The 22,341-nt window shown below is 35.9% G+C and overlaps 1 protein-coding gene across 2 annotated transcripts in view; it reads right to left on the reverse strand.

Annotated features, from left to right (window-relative positions):
* Positions 1 to 2,566: 2,566 nt before the first annotated feature.
* Positions 2,567 to 22,341, reverse strand: part of DOCK11 (dedicator of cytokinesis 11) — a 133,805-nt gene continuing 114,030 nt past the window's right edge. The window contains exons 45-52 of one of the 2 annotated variants that reach the window (XM_021712283.1): positions 17,391 to 17,513; positions 13,265 to 13,378; positions 12,583 to 12,729; positions 9,560 to 9,770; positions 9,004 to 9,194; positions 8,581 to 8,681; positions 7,163 to 7,301; positions 2,567 to 3,037 (exon numbers count right to left, since the gene is read on the reverse strand). In XM_021712283.1, coding sequence (XP_021567958.1) covers positions 2,918 to 3,037; positions 7,163 to 7,301; positions 8,581 to 8,681; positions 9,004 to 9,194; positions 9,560 to 9,770; positions 12,583 to 12,729; positions 13,265 to 13,378; positions 17,391 to 17,513 — 1,146 coding nt within the window. In that variant the 3' untranslated portion in view covers positions 2,567 to 2,917. The remainder of the gene's footprint in view (positions 3,038 to 7,162; positions 7,302 to 8,580; positions 8,682 to 9,003; positions 9,195 to 9,559; positions 9,771 to 12,582; positions 12,730 to 13,264; positions 13,379 to 17,390; positions 17,514 to 22,341) is intronic. The other variant, XM_021712281.1, reaches the window with a different exon arrangement.

Below are 22,341 nucleotides of genomic sequence, written 5' to 3' on the forward strand. Positions count from 1 at the left end.
AGTTACTGGGAACATGTGCATGAAATTTCTTATTTGGAATTCTCTAAGGTTTTTCACTGTAGCGATAAACTAACACTACCAATGGTGACATTCACATTTCATAGCAGGTTCAAACACTGTCAAAAATAGCTTCCAAGGGAAATTGGATTCAAGCTTAACTGCAAAACAATCAGTATAGCAGAAATGTATTATTTGGTGTGAATTAATTTGTAGCGGCCAAATCACGAAATCATTAAACTACATAAATGGTAATACCTAATTCGTGCAGTGTTTCAAAAACAGTTTCCTAGCTTTCTCTTGTCTAGTCAAGCTTGTTCTATAGCTTGTTGCCCTGAATCTGAAAATTGGAAAAATAAGTCTAGTGAAATTGTGCTATGATATGGAAAAAAAATCATTGACCACAGGACACAAAATTATCTTTGACTTTTCTTTTTTTCTCCTTAGTCATCTAATGAGTCTTGTTCATCTTTCCATATCATGTCTCCTGTACTTGTACCTTCTTCTCTGTTCTTGTTCATATCACCTGCATCTAGGGGTTTATGAACTCATAACTATATTATTGAAATAGCTCATTGGTTTCCTTATTTCTATCTTTCTACCTCAAATATATCAGGTAGCAATATAAAAGATTAAATTCTTAAAAAAAACATTTAATCAAGTAAGCTCTCTGTTTAAAAATCTTGACTGGCTCCTCCATGCTTACTGAGTCAAGTCTAAACACCATTAACCTAGTATTTGAGGCCTTCCAAAACCTAGGCCCAAACTTTCTTTCTAAATTATGTATACTCACTTCAACAAAAATGGTCTCCTCACCACCCCATAAACTTCTGCAAATTATTTCTGCACCTTTACTCATGGTTTTCCTCCTGCCTAGAATACCCTCCCCATCTTTGAAAGCCTACATCAAAGCTTACATTTGTTTATGAACTCCTTTTTGAACATATACGATTCACAGTGATCTCTCCTTCCTTGAATATGATGAGAGTTATGGACAGTGTCGCTCATTTGACACAACTTTTCCTGTTAATGCTTGTATTATATAATTTTGCGTGTATCTTACCTCCTCAACTCGAATGCAAGCTCCTTGGGAACAGGGACCATTTATTATATAGTTAAAAGTCTACAGCTAGGCGTGGTAGCTCCCAGCACGTTGGAAAGTTGAGGCGGGAGGTTTGTTTGAGCCTAGGAGTTATAGACCAGTCAGGACAACATAGTAAAACCTCATCCATACCAAAAAAAAAAAAAAAATCAAACAATTAGCTGGATGTGGTGGCACACACCTGTAGTCCCAGCTAATCAAGAGGCTGAGGTGGAAGGATCACTTGAGCTCAGGAGGTTAAGGCTGCAATGAGCCATGATCATGACACTGCACTCCAGCCTGGGTGACAGAATGAGATGCCGACTCAAAAAACAAAATATTATCCACAGTGCATACACTGGGCTGGGGGATATGAAAGATACTAGCTATTGACAAAAGAGTGTTGAAGTTTTCCCAAGATGATGGCAGCATTCACTCTAGGTGACAGTTCCTTACATATACATGCCATATGTAATCACTTTAAAGGTAAAACTAACTCTACAGGTCACTCCAAGATATTAAGCAATTACAAACTGCCTCTGAAATACTTCTGAATCTCCTATTAAAATATAAAATTAATTTGTAATAAATAAGTTTATGCTCTTCTGAAAGCTTAAAAATGGCATGTAAGAAAACATGGCCAAGCCAGGAGCATAATCTCTAAGATTTACTTGATTACATCTACTCAAAAAGTCAAGGCTCCATGCAATCCATTTATATTTCAGTGTCTGTTTTTTCATCTGTCAAATAGGCTAAACTACATGAAGAAAATAAGCCTAGAATTGACATTTACATGAAAGGCAGCCAAAATTATACGGATAATTCAAGCTTGAAAAAGTTCTTCACATCTTGGTTTCTCCTGAATTAGTCAGGTAATCTGAGATTTCCTCAAAGACAGAAATGTAATCCTAAAACAGGTTGCTAAATCTGTAGTGATCATATATACTGCCCCAAGATATGCTGCAATCATCAAGTTCTATTTAAACACTTGTTAAACTTGTAACTGAAGAAAATAATCATTATAAAATTCCTACCTCAGACTGCTGCTTAAGCTTTGAAATTGCATGGGATGTACTGACCACAAATACTCAGAATGTTTTGTTTAATTTGATGGACAGCCCCAGACAATGCAGCTTTGGCAACAAATGCAGCTTGCTAGAGACATCTATGCCTTGTATAAATCCCTTGTAAGTCTTATATGCGGTAAAGAGAACCAGTTGACTACCTAGCATCGTTAGATCAAAACCGCAAGGGACAGTAAATTGGTGTGTATATATTTTCCTTCTGAAATGTTCCTGTTAAATAATACTTTTGACTCTTTTAGCCCTGTCTTGACTACTAACTGGCAAGAATTCAAATTATCTCCCCAATTTGAAATATCCATGTTTTCTGGAAATGTTATAAATTTTCTTCTCCAAGGATTAGTATGATAATCAATTGAGCTTTTTGTCAAGAAAAATGCTAAGTCCAAAGTATTATTTCCTTTACTTCTAATTACAAATAAGTTTTACCTTTTATTGTAGTCCATTATACAATTGTACATAGTACCATTATTATTTTAAGCAACAATTAAGCAAATTGAATTACCATTTTTGAGCTCTACTTTCAGCATATAGATTTACCTAAAAAAGTACAAACCAAGCACAGTGGTGCAATTTTCCAGGCACTTTCAAGTTGCTTAAATATTTACAGATATGTAAGCACCCTGTTGGAAAGCATGAAAATTTTGGTGTTAGAAGAAATAATCCACGTATATCAATTCTTTAAATTTTAGCATTTGCACAGCTCCGAATATTCCTGAGAAAGGTCCGTCCCATTGTCATTTACATATGCATTTCCTCACACTTCAGCATATCTTGGGGAACCATAACCTCTGTCACTCGAAGTACCACTAATTGCACAAAATACGTGTAATGTGTTGCTCATCCAAGGAGAATGCATTGTGTCTTCTTGTAATATCTAAAACAAAAGAAAATGTGCGTGGTTATTGTGAAGCAAAATAACCACTGCCAAAAAAAGAATGTGTATATGAAATTACAGGCATATTTCAATTTATCACTGACACTTAGCTATTTAAAATGACAGAAAGCAGAAAGAGCAAAGAATAACATTACCGACTTCAGTCTTCAAAGCTGTATTACAAAGGCAGCATATCAAAAAAGCAGAAAAGATCAAATTACTCATTAAGAAAAACAAAGATTTTAAAATGCAAAATTCAATAAGAAGCAAGCGATAAATGCGATCTTTAAAGTATTTTTTAAACAGATGGCCATAACAAGAGCTCTAAATAGTGAACTCGCATATGAATTTATGGACCATCTTCTAATACAGTGGTTCTCAGAATCACCTGTAGGTCTTTTCAAACTTACAGATACTCATGCTCCCTAGAGACTTGGAAATATATTAAATGAAGATCAAAGTCATAAGTGCATATTTTTAAAGATAACTATAATCATATAAGCAAATTGATACAAAATATTTTTTCTTAGAAATGAAGAACTTCATAAATATAAATGCTATATTCCCCTAAGTACATAAAATATACATTCACATTACTATAAATATTTTTAAATTATCCATTTTGTGCGATCCAAAGCAAAAGTAACAGAAACCTTATGCTTAGATTAGCTGGAGGAAAATAATAGTGTGTACATTATGTCCAACTTCTTTACTAGAAAGTCCTAACTTAGGTCTCAAGCTTTCACTCCTTGGTTCTCAAGTTAGCTTTGAAGCCAGTATTAAGCCCACAGATTGGTCTATAGTGGCAGTACTGAGTCATATCGTTTGTGCTGCTACAAATCATAAGGCTCAAATAAAGTCGATAATAGAGAAATTTTCCCTTACAAAAATCTTAACTCATGACTCTAATTTGAAAGCATGCTCAAAGTTTAAAAGATGAATAATTGATTATCCACACTTGTCAGATGTGACAAGTAAATAGGCCACTCATTGTGAAGAAATTACAAAACATACCAAACAGACACTACAACGGCCGCCACAAATTCTATCTCATTAATAAATTGCAATTGGTACTGGGTGCTGCTAGGAGAGGGAAGGAGGGAGTGAGGGAGGGAAGAGGGTGGGGTATACAAGACAACACAAAGGGTACCTGGTCCACTACTGGGGAAGGGAGCAAGGGCCAGCTAGAAGCCAAAACTTCACCTGTATGCAGCCTACTTATCCAGTAATCCTCATTTGTACCCTACAACTCTAGATAAACTTCCAAAACAATTAATAAATAAATTTTAGGTGTACATTTTGAAATAAAAAGTTTGCAATGAATAGTTTTCAGACAAAATAAATCCTTTTAAAAATCAAAAGCTGGAAGAAGTTTTTAAAAAGACTATATACTTTGGCATACTGTATCAGATTATACTGAAAAGGGCCAAGGGATATCCAGGCCATATCTTTTGGTCAAGGAATCATTTATGAAGCTCAATAGACTATGTCATATTTCAGTATATATTAACACTGTCTTATTTTGAGGAATTATTACATACCTCAAAGTGTATGACTAAGATAGGGCTCTATTTGATATGAAATTCTAATGGAAAATATTGATTTTTAAAATCTGCTATATTTAATCTTGTAAAGTCACCTTCTGCCTAAAGTAAGGTACATCTGAATATGGTGCATGGTGACAGGACACCTTGCACAAATATAAGCCAACAGAAACTAAGAGTTAGCTATCAATATATAATATCAAGGGTCTAAAATATTGGTCTCTACAACTAAGAAAAATAGCCATGGTTTCCAGGAATAACTGATACAGACAGGTGGGAAATATGACAGCAGATTGAAAAATTCCATGCTTCTGGGGGGGAAAAAAACTTTATAACATGACTACTCAAAATACTTCGATCACAGTAATAACAGTAAATGGAATAATTTGCTTTCCATTTGAATAGTTTAGAGTTCAAGACCAGGTCATGTAGCTGCATGCAAATGAAATAGTTGTAATATAGTAGACACTGGCTGAAAACAGCATGAACAACTGTCTTATTTTTTTGTGAAGGAGTTTTAGCTGGCTTTTTTTTTTATGCATTAGGAGAACCAGAAACCCATCAACCAGATAATGTTTAAAAACAAAAAATTTATTTATTTATTTATTTTGAGTTGGAGTTTCACTCTGTCACCCAGGCTGGAGTGCAGTGGCACGCTCACAGCCACTGCAGCCTCGACCTGCTGGGCTGAAGCAATCCTTCTGCCTCAGTCTTCCAAGTAGCTGGAACCACAAGCATGTGCCACCACACCCAGCTGACTTTTTGTTTCAAATTTATTGCAGAGACGAAGTCTTGCCAAGTTGCCCAGGCTGGTCCTGAACCACCAGACTCAAGAAATTCTCTCACCTCTGCCTCCCAAAGTGTTGAGATTACAGGCGTGAGCCACCACACCCAGCTCAAACAATGTATTCTATTAAGTAACAGTATACCTCAGAACAGTGATGTTGAAGAGAGGTACATCCCCATTGTATTCATGAGCTGGCTTGAGATACAGACAGTAAAAAAGTGTAAAGGTTCCCTACATTCCTAATTCTGACCGCCTGGCTGCTTTGGGAAGGAGGGGAAGAAAGGGAGCTCTGAAAATTGAGCCATAAAGGAATGCCTTGGAGCTGTCTGCACTCATTCCTAAGTGGGCTAAGAGAAGCAGAGATAGCAAAAGGAAGACATAGAACACTGACTCCAGACTTCTCAAGCCATCAAGATCTCCAGCCACGGAGAATGAGCACATGGAAGACTAAGGTAAGTGGTCTCATTAAACAGACGGGACAATGAAAATCTGACTGACCCCAATTCTCCATACTGAGAAGATGACAATGGTTGGAAAAGTAGATTTCTGCTCACTCAGTGGAACCTTAGGTCAAATGTAACTAAATTTCCCATAGCACTTTCTAAGCAAAAGCATACAAAATAAATTCAGAGACACAGAGTTTGATGGAAAGTCAACTAGCTTTTATTTATTTATTGTCTCTCCACTCTGCTTTTTCCTACATCATTGCACCAAAGTTCTTTGGGTACTAAGCACTGGTCCTATTTGTGTCTTCCTTCAAGCAATCAGTGAAATGCAGATAACCAGAGCAAATGAGATTCTCTTTTCCAGGACCAGCTAAAAGAATATCCTTGCTAAAGGGTTGTGGTTATCCTTGTTTCTTACAACAATCCTTAATTTCTTAAAACCTGAGGCTTTGAAGCATTTCTGAGGCAAATATTTATCTTATTGGGTGTTTTCATTAGTAAGGAAATGAAGGAGACTTTACGATAAGCTTAAGAAGCGCAGTCACTGAGGGCCCAGATAATCATGCTGTCATTTTTATAAATATTTTTAAGATGTTAAAATGCTTCAGTGACAACTTATCCACAGAGTGGTTATAAAACACAAATTTTAGGACCTCAATATAAAAATAAAGTTTACCAGGAGATTCCAGGAGTACTCAGGTTTTCTATAAATATCAGTAAGTATATAAAAGTTATAACTACTTAATTATGACATAATTTGTCTATAAGTGATGATCAGGTCTTCAACTCTATGTTTTTCAGGCTGCCTTTTACTAAGTTAACTGTAATTATCACTAATATTCAGTCACAGATTAAAATGCTAAAAATTTTATGAAAACAGAGAGCTTTCCGGGCTGTATGGGAATGAAGACAATCCTCAAATTTGGAATTCACTCAGGATCTCACCTAAACGACAGTATCTAGTTTCTTACAGCAGAGATAGGGATACTCATTTAAGGACTTGGGCACTGAGCTAATCATTTTACTTCTTTAGGACTCTTCTTGAGAGACTCTTAACCATGTTCGCAGTATATCAGTTCAGATTTGCTCAGCTAGTTGCTTCTAATGACATTGAAACACAAAGAACAAAAATGGTTTATTACTGATAATTGCTTCAGTAGCAGCTTTAGATAATTGTTTCAAATTTGATTTGCATTATATCATTTCAATAATTAAAGATAGTATGAACAAATTTTAAAATACAGACTTAGTAACTTTAAGGTAACGCATTTTGAACTAACAGATTTGGCTAAACAACGCTTTAGAGACCCCAGATCATGTTTTCATTATCAATCACCCTAACACTTGCCTGTTCATGGATAATGTCAGATAATTCTTTCACCATGTCTCTGAAATTTGACTTTAGCCCTTCATGGTATTCAACTTGGTCTTCTTTAATTAGACGTTCATTTAGTTCAAGTGCAATGCTGCATGCTTGTATGAATTTCCTGTGGATGAACATCAAAGATAAAGGTTTTATTATTTGTTCTTAGGCAGTCTCACTGACAATCAGTTTGATAATTCACTCTAACCATGCTTGCCTAGAAGGAAGATCAGAATCCTATAGCCTTTCACTGTGTATTTGTTAATGTCACTTCCTAAGTTTGAAATACATTTTTCTGTCCTTTCTACTTTTGCTCTCTGGTTTCTTATATCCTTCAAGACCTGGCTCAAAACACATATCCTCTGGAAAGTCTATTTACTCAATCATTTACTCATATTATATCAGCTAAAGTTGTGCTGACATTAATTTGCACCTGTAGATAATGAGTCATTCATTCAAAAAATTTGTTTTGGGCTTACTATGTATATTCAGTATAGTATCGGATGCTACAAGTATGAAGGGTCTTCCCTGGGCTGGTGAGAGTGGAGACAGAGAGTTAATGACTCTCATAAAAGTATTTTTCCATCCTTTCATATGTTTATAGTTAATGTCCATAATTAGAACGTAGGTCTTAGAGGACAAATTACCTCATTGCCCATTTGTTTTGTATCCCTGTCATAGCAACTCGTAGAATCATTTTGAACATGCCAGGCACTAATAAACACTGGTGAATGAATGACTACTGGTTACTCTGCAACCTGGAACAGTTGATAACACATACAGGAAAAGTAAAGGAAATAAGTCAGCAGCAAATTAGTGGATAGGTTATCATCTTTCTTCTTAGCCTATTTCCCTCAACTGTTTCTCTTGTTCTGAATGTAAAGTCCTTTTATACATTAAGCAGATTTTTTTTTCTAATGTAAGACAATCCATACACGCCTTAGCTTATGGGGTTGTTGACTGAAGATGAGATATTGCATACTCTAGACTGGCAGAGTAAGGACAGGGATGGGAATAAGCTTATGCAACCTTTCCAGTTCCACTTTTATTCCTATCCTAAGTGGTCTGAAATGCTAGAACACGTGGTCAATTCGATGAAGAAGAAAATCACATAATGAATGTATGCTTGTCTCTGTATCACTTAAAATACTCAAAACAATATAGTAAATTGATATATTTAATCTATTGGGTCACTAGGGCATTGCGAATGTTCTGAAGGATGAAATAGATCACATATTCTTCACTAGTTAAACTACCATTGGGAGGTCACTTAGACAATGTAAAAGAGCGCCAAGAATGTTCTTTTTGGAGGGGTATTATTTGTTGAATACTTTGTTGCTGTTTTTAAGAAGAAAATTGAGATAAAGAATAGGGGTCCAATCTGAAAACTACAAAGCACTTACCTAAACATGTCTTTCAACTCATTTACTTTCTTAGGTGGATACTTGCTGGCTTGACTGTCATTTAAGAAAGTTCTTGCATATGCTAATGGACCCGCATTGACCTGAATTACAAAAAGAGAAAAATAAGAGTGCTGTCAGAATATAATAACCAAGTGTAGTTTGATGACATTCTAATAAGTTAGTTAATGATTTCTGGTATGTAAATAAAGGGTTTCACTACAGTAATAGGGATTTATGTTAATATCTTCTGACATACAAAATTTATATAAATTAAATTTCTTCATTAAATTAATACACAATACACAAGTTTTTGCACTCAATAAGAGCACAACACAAAATTACACTTAATTCTTGTTCTGTGCTCTTAATGAAAGCAAGAGAAACAGAAAGAAACATTTAATAAATGTTGGGTGATCAACGTACCTGCACAGAGACACAGCCCTGCAATTTAAGTTGGAGCTGAATCATGTCCACGTCAGCAGAGGAGCAAAGCTTTTGTAGCTCTGCAGTCTTATCTTTTATCTCATCAGTAGCAACATCAATTGGTTTTAAATTAATCTGCTGTTCACAGCTTATGGGAATTCTCTTCTTCACGTAGGGAAACGAGTTTGAAGCTGTTAAAATGTAAAGATTTACTGTGTTTAAAAAAATAATTGGTTCAAATAGCCAAATTAAAGAAAAAAAATCTACTGTGCTCAATTCTCCTCATGCTTTCTCTAGAAGATGTGCCTTAGGGTCCCATGTAATACTTTAGTAGTGACAGGGTAATTCTCTTTATGAGACACCTCTGAGCAATCATGAATGACATATGGGAAAACAATGGTTTATCACATGGACATGTTTGTGCAAACTTGTAACTGAACAGCAGAACAATGAATGACTAAAATTTCAGTTAAATGTTCCTGCTGGCCAGCTGCTACTTGTGGTTATCAAAAAGGACCAAGACAAATAAGAAGTTAACATGCAGAGTTTTACTTACTAGTCAAGATTGTACGGCGTTTGCACTGTTCTTCTATACAGCCTTGCTTTTTGCCTGATAAAGTATAAGGAGCTTCAAAAACAAATCTGCTGATATTATGATTTCTTTCAAACTCGGTCTTTCTTTCTGTGAGTTCTTTGTCATCAAAGTAGGGCTTCACGTAAGTAACTTGTATATGAGCATATTTTGGATCAAGGTCTTTGGCATTTACCTATAAGAAAAGCTTTTTTTATTTTCAATTCAGTGGAAGGGAAAAGGAGCCATAGGTAATCTACTAACTCCTTTGAGATTGAAAGTTATGCTTGTGTTTCCAATTGAATACACACTTGAAGCATGTCTTAGTTCTTTTTTTAAGGACCATTTACTTCTGATTATAAAGAAGTTATAGAAATCTATTTGAAGACTATGGAAATATAGGAAGACATTAAAAATTACTATAATCTTAACACCCAGCAATGACTCATTATTCATATTTCCTTCCAATATTTTTATGCATAAGTATTTACAAAATTGAGATCATACTGAACATTGTTTTATAATCTGACTCCTTAAAATATATATTAAAATAGCTTTGTATGATGTGCATTCCAATTCAATAAAAATAGTTATTATAGTTCCATATCATAGTTATTGACATGACTCTTTTTTTTTTTTTTTTTTGAGTCAGGGTCTCCCTTTGTTGCCCAGGCTGGCATGCAGTGGCACGCTCATGGCCACTGCAGCCTCGACTTGCTGAGTTCAGGCGATCCTCTTGCCTCAGCCTCCCAAGAAGCTGGGACTATAGGCATGAGCCACCATGCTCAGCTAATTTTTTTGGATTTATTGTAGGGATGAGGTCTCGCCAAGTTGCCCAGCCTGGGTTTTTTTTTGAGACACGGTTTCACTCTGTCACCCAGGTTGGAATGCAGTGGCATAATCAACAGCTCACTGCAGACTCAAACTCCTGTGCTCAAGCGATCTTCCTGCCTCAGCCTCCTGGGTAGCTGGGACTACAGGTGTGCACAATCAGGTCTGGCTAATTTTTCTATTTTTTTGTGGCAACAGGATCTTGCTTTGTTGCCCAGGCTGGTCTCAAACTCCTGGGCTCAAGTGATACTCCCGCCTGGGCCATGAACCCAGGCATGAGCCACTGCACCCAGCACCATGACTTCTAATGGCTGTATGGATAAACATGATTTACTGGACAATTTTCTCATTAATAGACAAGTGGGCTAATTTTCAACATTTGCTATTGTAAATAATGAACATCCTTGTACTTAAAACTGTGTGTATTTTTTCCCTTAGGATTAATTCCTAGGAAAGAAATTGCTTAGTTTAAAGATTTACATGGGTTTACAGATCTTGACATATATTACCTAATTATCCTATAGAAAAGCTCACCAATTTGGACATCTACAAGCAGTGTTTGACACTGTAAGAATGGGTACTCTTGACTGCATTTATTATTTCTTTTGAAAGCAGGATTTATTGAGAGGACAGAAAATCTCTCACAGTGGGAGGGGACCTGAAGGGGTTGCCTGACTACATTATTTTAATCCTAGTCTAAGGAGGAAGGGAACCACAAGAAAGCACAATGGTTCTATCTCAGTAACATAAAAGTATAGCTGTAGTTATGGACTATGTCATGAATAGTCTAAGCCAGATTCAGAAGCTACTGGAGGTAAATTCCAGAACTGCACCTGTTGGAACTCAATCTGTGGATGCTCAAGCCTCACTCTAGCAGTCCTTCCAGTAACTTCAGACAGTGCTCAGGATCCTTTGTCAATATTATCCCAACTAAATCTCCTTGTGCCCTCAGTTTTAAGAAACAGTCCCAGTAGCCCTTTTTTTCTCCACACATGCAAGGAGACAAACAAGGGATAGAAAATTTCTTAGCATCTTTTTTCACGTCTTTAAGCTCATTCTACTTGTTCTCACATAGAAATCTACAAGCCTATCTCCAGAACCCTTAACCTTCTTTTCTTTCCTAATACAAAGCTAGATTTCTCCAGAGAGACCTCAGGAGATAGTCGAGGTAATTATCTGTACACCCATAGCAACTAAGGATAGGTAGGCATTCCTACTGTGCTTTCCCCAAATCCTGTCTATAGAGAACTATGCATTTCACAGGAAAGGACCTCTCTTGCTATAAGTTTTCTAACCCTGCCTTGGAAGGGCCTAGTGGAAACTGGATACCTTTTAGAGCAAGTCTCAAGGCATCTCTCCTAAACCTACTTAATCGCAAATGTAGCTACAGTCACTACTACTAAACTAAGAATATGTTAGAATAAAATGTATGCCCTAAGATGATTTTAATTATAAAGTATGTAAGAGAATCATGATGTATAATAGTATTTACAATTATAGCCAACCTTTATTGAGCTTGCTAGCTAGCTACTGTTATTATTATTTTGTCTTTGTTTTTTGAGTCTGAGTGCAGTGGCATGCTCATGGCTACTGCAGCCTCAACCTACTGGGCTCAAGTGATCTTTCTGCCTCAGTCTTCAGAGTAGTTGAGACTACAGGTGCGTGCCATCATACCCAGCTAATTTATTTATTTATTTATTGTAAATACAAGGTCTCCCCATGTTGCCTTGGTTGGTTCAAACCCCTGGGCTTGGGTAATCCTCTTGCCTATGCCTCCCAAAGTGTTGGGATTATAGGTGTGAGTCACCATGCCTGGCCTATTATTATTATTAGTGAATAGTTTTTATGTACCAGGAACACTAATCACTTTCTATATATTGACTCATTTAATCCACACAACAACCTCATGAAAAAGGTACTATTATTATCATCTCCATTGCATTAATGAGAAAAACGAAGCACAGAGAAGTTAGGTAGCCTCTCTATGGTCACCCAGCTAGCAGGTGGCAGAGAATGAAGATTTGAATCCTGGTATCTCTTACTACGAAGCCCCTGTCCTTTCTCTCATTATCTGGAAGGCTCTATTTCCATGCTTCTCTTCTATTGGCTAAGAAAGGAACAAAGTACTACACCTGAAACTAACACATGATTATTTCAAAGTGCAGGGCATATGTTACCTTGTCTGAATCCTGAATTATTTTTACATTCTCAGTACCAAATTTTTCACCATAAAGTTTAACAAGTCTCAAGGAAATCTCTGAGAGGCCGGTGAGCTTTGGCTCTTTATAGATGTATTCTTTTCCATCTTCTTCTTCAAAAAAAGACTATTAGGAAGGTAAGTAGATAATAATTTATAAATAGTCTGAGCAAACACAACACCAAAAGAAAATCTACTAAATAACTAGGAATAATATATTTGAAATAAATATTAATAATATTACCAAAAGTCCCATGTATGTAGTTACCTTTTTAGCATCAAATAAATGAGCATTTTCAAATTCACAGTCATATCAACATATTATTGGCCTGAAAATTGCCATACAAGATTTTTCTTCTTCCCTGTGTACCTACCTGATTTTATTTGAAAGTTTTAGCTACTAGATAGTTAATATATACTTTAAGAAGCTTAACACAAATGAAACTGAGAAATCCAAACCTTGTAAGATGTATTCCGATCTAATGGATTTAGGTATGAGAAATAAAATGAACTTAAAACTTACAAAAGAGATTCCCTACTATTGTAACAGGTACTCTATCTAGACAGACTCCTAGAGCCAGTAATGGCTGCTATAGTAAACTAATAATTCAAAGGTAAATGTTTGAAAAGAAAAATAACTTTGTGAACTAAAGTATACTTACTTGGCCATAAAAGGCAACTCTGAAGAAAGTGCCTAAAAGTCTTTTTTTTGTGTGCATAACCTCCAGAATTTTTGTGTAAGCTCCATGAAGAGTTCTATAAACTTGAGTAAGTTTCTGAAAAATGAAAAAATATAAATCAGCTTTGTCTTGGTTAATTATTTAATGTCTTCAAGATGAATGTACAAGAAAAAAGCATCAATATTTCCTTTCCAAAATGGTTTTGGTAGGGCTACTCACACCCTTTTCCTCCCCTGTAACAATCAGACAAAAGTCCTCAACAACTTTAGGTCAAAGAATATAACTTAAAATGGTCAAATAGCACTATATTTCTTAATAGCATTATTCATTTGATACACATCTCAATGATAATTTATACTTTCAAAATATTGTGTTATTGACTATTATTTTCTATATAGTCTGAATTATTTTAACAGAAAGGGCAGCAAAATGTTTTGCTTGAGCCCTTAAGTAGAGTTATAAAAATAAATAATCTGTGTACAAATGTTTGGAGAGGAAAACAAAATGCAGATATAAAGACAAGTAATAGTGTAAGCCACAATGAGGACTGTTTTTATGCAAGTTCACAGATGTTTCCAAGGAATATATTTTTCTGCATACCCAGAAACATGGAGCACCTTGTGCAAAAAACACTATCAAGAATGTGAAAGACAACCTACAGACTGGAAGAGAATATTTGCAAATCACAAATCTGATAAGTGTTTAGCACCCAGAATATATAAAGAACTCTTACCACTCAACAACAAAAAGACAAGCAACCCGATTTTTTTTTTTTTTTTTTTGAGTTGGAGTCTCACTCTGTTGCCCAGACTGGAGTGCAGTGGCCGCTCCCGGCCACCGCAGCCTCCATCTGCTGGGCTCCGGCGATCCTTCTGCCTCAGCCTTCTGAGTAGCCGGAATTACAGGCGTGCGCTACCACACCTGGCTGATTTTTTGATTTATTGTAGAGATGAGGTCTCGCTTGCCCAGGCGGGTCTCGAATCCGCGGGCTCAGGCAATCCACTCACCTCAGCCTCCCAAAGGCGCGGGATTACAGGCTGAGCCACCGAGCCCGGCAGCAACCTGATTTTTAAAATGGTCAAAGGGCTGAGCGCAGTGGCTCACGCCTGTAATCCTAGCACTTTGGGAGGTTGAGACGAGAGAATCACTTGAGCCCAGGAGTTCAAGACCAGCCTGGGCAACATAGTGAGACCTCATCTCTACAAAAAGTACAAAAATTAGCCAGGTGTGGTGACACATGCTACTCAGTCCCTGCTACTCAGGACGTTTAGATGGAAGGACCACCTGAGTCCAGGAGGTTGAGGCTGCAGTGAGCCATGAGCATGCCACTGCACTCCAGTCTGGGCAACACTCCAGCCTGGGCAACAGACTCTGTCTCAAAAAAAAAAAAAAAAAAAAGGACTTATTTCTTTAAAGAAGATAGAAAAGTGGCCAACAAGCCCAAGAAGATGTTCAACATTACTGCCATTAAGGACATGCAAACCAAAACCACAGTGAGATACCACTTCACACTCACTAGGATCGTTTTAATAAAACAAAATAAAGCAGAAAACAAGAAATATTGGTGAGAATATGGAAAAATAGAAACCCTAGTACCCTAGTTCACTAGAAACCCTAGTAAGAATGCAAAATAGTATAGTCACTGCAGAAGATAGCTTGGCAGGTCTTCAAAAAGCTAAACTTAGAATTATCATATGACCCAGCAATTCCACACCTATGTATATATTCAGGAGAAGTGAAATTATATGTCCACACAGGAATTACCACACGAATGTTTACAACAGCACTATTCATAATAGGCAAAAGGTGGAAACAACCCAATGTCCATCAATGGATGAATGAATAAACAAAGTGAGTATATCCATACAATGAAATATTATTCAGTCGTAAAAAGGAATGAAGTTCTGATACATGCTCCAACTTGGATAACCCTCTAAATATAAAGAAGTCAGACACAAAAGGTCACATATTATTAATATATTACAGGTTAAGTGTCCCCTACTCAAAATGCTTGGGACCAGATGTGTTTGAGATTTGGGATTTTTTTAGATTTTGGAACATTTGTATTATACTTACTGATTGAACATTTGAAAATATGAAATCCAAAATGCTCCAATGAGCATTTCTTTTGAGTATCATGTCGGTGCTCAAAAAGTTTCATATTTTGGAGAATTTTGGATTTTGGATTAGGAATACTCAATCTATATTTCTGTTAAATGGTGTATCCAGAATAGGCAAATCCAGAAAGCAGATTAGTAGTTATTAAGAAATAGGTATTGGGTGGGGAGTGATTACTTAATGGGAGTGGGGTGTTAGGGGTGATTAAAAAGTTTTAAAACTAGAAAGAGGTGGCAGGTGTACCTTTAAATGCCACTCAATTGTACATTTTAAAATGACTGTATATCATGTGAATTCCACCCCCCAAAAAAGAGAAACACAAAAGCTTCCTTTAAAAATTTTCACATATTATCTCCTACAGTTGAGCTCAATTTGAGGGAAATCTTCCTTACCTTGGCTGCCGTATCTGACACTTTTCAGCCTATTCCACAGAGCAGCTGTCCCCAATCTTTTTGGCATCAGGAACTGGTTTTGTGGAACACAATTTTTCCATGAATGGGGTTGAGGGGTGTGCAGTCAAACCCCACTGCTAATGTTTATCTGTACTGCAGACACTCCTCATCACTGCCTCAGCTCCACCTCAGATCATCAGGCATTAGATTCTCATAAGGAGCAACCAATCGAGATCCCTTGCATGTGCAGCTCACAAAAGGGTTCGCACTCCTATGAGAATCTAATGCCACTGTTGATCTCACAGAAGGCAGAGCCCCGCTTGCCTGCCACTCACCTCCACCTGTGCGGTTCAGTTCCTAAAAGGCCACAGACTGGTACCCAGGGGTTGGGAATCCCTATTATAGAGATACATTTCAAAATTATACATCAGTGTCCTAGAAATAATTACTTCATCTATACAGAATGCTAAGGGATTTATACAGGCCCTTATACTCCTACAAGGAAATAGGAGTAGTTCCCCTATAGAAAATACCATTTTTTAATGTTTAGAGAAGACATATATACATTGTTTTTTTCTGTATTGGTTGGTTGAGTAGCAAAATGCTCCCTGGGTTTCTAATAGCCTGAGCTCCATCCTAAGAGTCAGAAAATGGAGCTTTTATTTTGAAACTGTTACAAAGGTTCTTTGGATGCAATGCTTTGATAGAAAGGGTAATGGTAAGTCTCATTTTGTCTATACTTTGCTATCTATATCACCTAGATGCAATTATTTAACTCTAGCTTATTACTATTATCACTTGACGTTCACTATGATTTTCTAGGCATGCCCTAAACTAGTATATACAAAAAGTATGGCAAAGAGATGAAGACCTAGGATCTGGGAAGACAAAGTGAGTCTGATCAGAGCCAGTGGAGCAGAGATTAGAGCACCACCTGAGTGATATTAAATCTATGTGTTTCCACTCTTAAGAATTTCTTAAATAATGAAAGACTACCTGCTACACTGGACTTAAAAATAAATTGTCTTTTTAAAAATAGCTTGGATCCTAAATCATCTCATCCCAGAACAGTAGTGGGCAACATGGAAATTTGAAGCTTTTTTAAGTGAAGGTTTAAGAAAAACACTGATTATTTTGTCCTAAGAGGAAGTGGGGAGGTTGCCAGATGAAATATTTTGAAAACTACAGGTCTAATTTAAATTTCAATTTATATTTTTCTCTTAATTTCAGTTAGAGAATGCATGTGAATATAAGGTAGGATTTTAAAAAGTTTTTCTTTATTTTTAATCAACACATAATAAGTGTACATTTCTATGGGTTGCAATGTGATGTTTCGATACATGTATACATTGTGTAATGATCAAATCAAGGTAATTAGTAAATCTAACATTTATCATTGCCTCAACCATTAACTATTTCTTTGTGATGAGATCATTAAAACATCTTAGGATTAAACAGCATTTTTAAGGATTATAACTTTCAAATTGGACAAATGTGTCAAAATAATATACTAAGTTAACAATCTATATTCTAAGAAAAAATACAAAGGACCAAAATAAAATATATACACCAATGATGAGAATGTTTAAGTTACTTACCTCAAACTCACGACGTTTCTCATAAATTGGAATGATCAACTTAGAAATCTCAGAAATTACTTCATAACGTTCTGCCTTCCATAAACCATCCACACATTGTTCTAGCAACTCTAGCAGAACTTCCTGCATTAAGAGGAAAATCCAATTAGGAATTAAAAATAGTTTTAGAGTTTTGGACAAATGAAGTTTGAGCCATTTCAAGTTAATAAAGAGCAAATAGAATGTAATTTCTATGCAACCCATAGAAATGTACACTTATTAAATTCAATGGAATGCACAGGAGCAACTTGTGTGAATATATTTTCTAAATCCATTATTTGAAGCAATTGAAATTTCAAACATTCTTAAAAATATGAAATTGATGTTGACAACAGTAAATTATATCTATTTTGCTTATTCATATAATGAAGATGTTAACCATACTTGCAAATGGTAACTCCATGAGGAGTATCTTTAAAAAAAGAGGCCAGGCACAGTGGCTCACACCTATAATCCCAGCACTTTGGGAAGCTGAGGCAAGAGGATTGCTTGAGCCCAGGAGTTCAAGACCAGTCTGGGCAACACAGTAAGACCTCATCTCTTAAAAACAAAAACATTAAAATAAAAGCGAATATATTTTTTTTTCCAAATTGAGGATGTCTGAATGTCTAACAAGGTAAATTCCACTAAGTCTATAAATGTCTATTATTTTTATTTTATATTAAAATGATATTTACCCATATTATTGGTCTTTAAAAACTGTGACAACTTTTTCAAGCTGTTGTATTAGTGACTTAGATGTTTATTAAAATGATGCAATTTTGGTAAAGAATGCTTCCTTCCTGACTGTTGGTTCTAAAATTAGTGAGCATGGCAGGATAGCAGCCTTCCCTTTAATACCTTTCACTTGGTTAATCACTTTAAAATAGTTTAGGTATCACCTCTTCCAGAATCCTTCTCTTGATCAATATAGGGTAGGCAAGACACCAGACACCTTTTTTCCTACTCTACCTATTTTTTTGAGTAAATATTTACCATGATACTTGCATGTTATTTACACATTGTTTGCATATCTGACTTTCCCAATAGGCTGTGACTCTTTGAGAGCAGGGGCAACATCTTACTTATATTGGTTTCTTCAGTAACTAGTATAGTGGTACTAGACAGCATGTGATAAATAAATGTTGCTACTTGAAAAAAGATCTGTATATTAACATTTACTAGCCAAATTAAAATTTCCAGCAACTGTGGAAAGGACAAACTTTGAGGGAATTAAAAATAAGTTACAAACTTAGAAAGGTTTATCCTGGGAATGTAAAGTTGTTTTACAATTAGAAAAACAAAATCAGTGTAATATGCCACCACATAAACGGAGTAGAAGAAAAAAATTGTATCTCCATTAACAGATGCAGAAAAAAAAAGCATTTAAAAATTCAACACCTGTTCATGATATTAAAAAAGGAACCCAGGAAACAAAATAGAAGAGACTTTCCTCAATCTGATAAAGGGTATCTACTAAAAACCTAAGGTTGAATACTTTTCTCCAAAGATTGGGAACAAGTCAAGAATGTGGCTCCCTTACAACTTCTATTCAACATTATGCCAGAGGTTCTAGTCAGTGCAATAAGACAAGAAAAAGCAAAAAGGCATACAGATTGGAAAAAGTAAAACTGCAGATGGCAAGATTGTGTATGTAGAAAACCCTAAGAAATATACAGACTACTAAAATTAATAAGTGAATTTAGTAAGTTTGCAGAATATAAGGTCAACATACAAAGATCAAAGATAATTATATTTCTATATACTAACAACAATATATTGAAAAATAAGCAAGCAATAGTATTTACAACAGCATCAAAACATCAAGTATCTAGCAATAAATCCAACCAAAGACTTCTGCCCTGAAAACTACAAAATATTTCTGAAAGAAATTAAAAATTAGCTAGATAAATGTTCATTGATTGAAAGATTCAATACTGTTAAGCTCTCCATTCTCCATATGGTTATATGTAAATTTAATGAAAGTCTAAAAAAACAAACAAACAAAAAAACCAAAACAACAACAACAAAAACTCCCAACAGGTTATTTTGAGGAAATAAAAAAGATGATTCTAAAGGTTATGTAGAAATTCAAATGATGTAGACAGCCAAAACAACTTTAAAGAAGAATAAGGTTAGAGGGCTAATGCTACCTGATTTCAAGACTTACCAAGCTATAGTAATCAAGACAGTATAACAGTGGCATAAAGATAAGCAAACAGATCAATGGTACAAATAAGAGAGTCCAGAAATAGCTTTCACGTGTATGAATAAGCGAAGCTGTGACCAAGGTGACAAAGTAAATTCAATGAGGCAAAAGGACAATTTTGTTTTTCCCCAAATGGTGTGAACTGCCTAAATATCTTCTACAAAAAAAAAGAACCTTAACTTTTATCTCATTCCATACTTACAAATGAACTTTAGATAAGTTATAGACCTAAACAAAACTCAGGAACAACGTTTCTAGAAGAAAACATAGGACAATACCATCACAATCTTGAGGTAGGCAAAGATTTCTTGGACCAGATATAGAAGGAACAAGTACATAGGGACTTCATCAAAACCTTCTGCTCAACCAGTGACTCAGTTAAGAAAATGAATAGACAAACCAAAGGCAGATAAATATATTTATAGCACATATATCTGACAAAGGATTTATATCTAAAAAGAACTCTTACAAAACAACATTTAAAAAGTAAACAATGCGATTTCTAAAAATGGATAAAAGAGGCCAGACGCGATGGCTCACGCCTGCAATCCCAGCACTTTGGAAGGCTGAGGCGAGAGGATTGCCTGAGCCCAGGGGTTGGAGATCAGTCTGGGCAACTTGGCAAGACCTTGTCTCTACAATAAATCAAAAAATTAGTCAGGCAAGGTGGCACACGCCTATAGTTCCAGTTACTTGGAAGGCTGAGGTGGAAGGATTGCCTGAGTCCAGCAGGTTGAGGCTGCGGTGGCCGTGAGCGTGCCACTGCACTTCAGCCTGGGCAACAGTGAGACTCTGACTCAAAAAAAAAAAGGATAAAAGACAAACATTGCACAAAGAAAACATGAGAGGCCAAGAAGCACATGAAAAGTGCTAAACATCATTAGTCATTAGGGAGATGCAAATAAAATCTACAACAAGATACTAATTCATGTCTTAACAGAATGCCTAAAATTAAAAAAATAAAGATTAGCAGTATCAGAAGCTAGTGAGGATGCAGAACAACTAAAACTCTCATTCATCGCTGGCAAGAGTATAAAACAGTTCACTCATTTGGAGAAACTCTTTGGCAATTTCTTATAAAGTTAACTATACTGAGAGTACAAAAAAAATGTATACACATTTTAAGAGATGTTCACAGTAATCAGAAGTGTCTGGAAGCTCACGGTAACCACTTCAAGCACCTCTTGTAATTGCAGAAGTCAAACGTGATTTGTATTCATCTTATTGAGTATTACAATTTTAATACAGTTTTTTCCTTTCTTAAAATGAGTATACATTTTTTGGCACCCTCTGTATATCTTCCTTAGGATCCAGCAGTGCCACTCCTAGGTATTTATCCAAGAGAAAGAAAGCATATGTCAACAACAAGTTATAGATCAGAATGTTTAAAGCAGCCTTATTCATAACAGCCCTAAACTGGAAACAATCCAAAATCCATCAACAGAAGAATGGGTTTAAAAATGAGGATATTAGCCGGGCTCGGTGGCTCAGCCTTTAATCCCGCACCTTTGGGAGGCTGAGGTGAGTGGATTGCCTGAGCCCGCGGGTTTGAGACCCGCCTGGGGCAGTGAGACCTCATCTCTACAATAAATCAAAAAATCAGCCGGGCGTGGTAGCGCATGCCTGTAATTCCGGCTACTTGGAAGGCTGAGGCGGAAGGATCACCGGAGCCCAGCAGGTCGAGGCTGCAGTGGCCGAGAGTGGCCACTGCATTCCAGTCTGGGCAACAGAGTGAGACTCCAACTCAAAATAAATAAATAAATAAATAAAAATGAAGATATTAAAACAGTGGAATACTTGGTATTGAAAAAGAACACATTTTTTTACATACTCAACAATATGGATGAATTGCAAACACATTAGTTAAGTAAAAGTCAGATACAAAAGGGTACATATTAAATGATTCCATTTTTATAACATCAAACTTAATCTATGGTGATAGAAATAAAATGGTGGGGGCAGGGAGATTGACTGGAAATGGGCACCAGGAAACTTCTCCCATAGGACTGGATATGCTCTATTTATTTCTGGTGATTGGTTATAGTTATATGACTGTATATAATTGTCAAAATTTATCAAACTGTCCACATAAGATGCATGCATTTTATTATATGCTAATTATATCCTTAGAAACTTGCAAGTCAACTCAGAAATACATTTTTAGAAACAAATTAGATTTTACTGCTATGAGTTTAACTCACATATTTAAATATAAGCACTAAGTGGACAACAGTTTGCATTTTTTATTTCAATATAACTTATAAATCAGTGTCAGGTTTTTTGTTTTCCATTGGCTAGGGCATGAGCAGAAAGCCTTATTATGTACACTGAAACAAAATGGCACTTGGTAGAACATGATTCTACTTGTATACATCAAATAAAAGTATATACAAATTATTACTGTAGAACACAAAAGAATTCCAACAAATATGTTTACATAGAAAACTGACTATAGTTCTTGACTAGTAAGAAAAGTTACGGCTCTCCTTGAAAGTATAAAAAAGGGTCAGGCTCAAAGTCATTTCTATGAATAAATCAAAACTGCTGTTTGGAAGACAAGGATGTACACACAGTTGTGTTGAACCACTTATCTCTCATCTTATCTCAGCTGTGTTGAACCACTTATTCTCTGAATATTTCTGCTGTTGGCATGTAAAAACTGGAGGTCTCTGGGAAGTCATCTAAGTCTAAGTAAGATTCAGAAAACTGAACTGATTTGCCCAA

Source organism: Carlito syrichta, unplaced genomic scaffold (assembly GCF_000164805.1).
Source record: "Carlito syrichta isolate Samal-C Ts95f unplaced genomic scaffold, Tarsius_syrichta-2.0.1 Scaffold303164, whole genome shotgun sequence".
Classification (NCBI taxonomy): domain Eukaryota; kingdom Metazoa; phylum Chordata; class Mammalia; order Primates; family Tarsiidae; genus Carlito; species Carlito syrichta.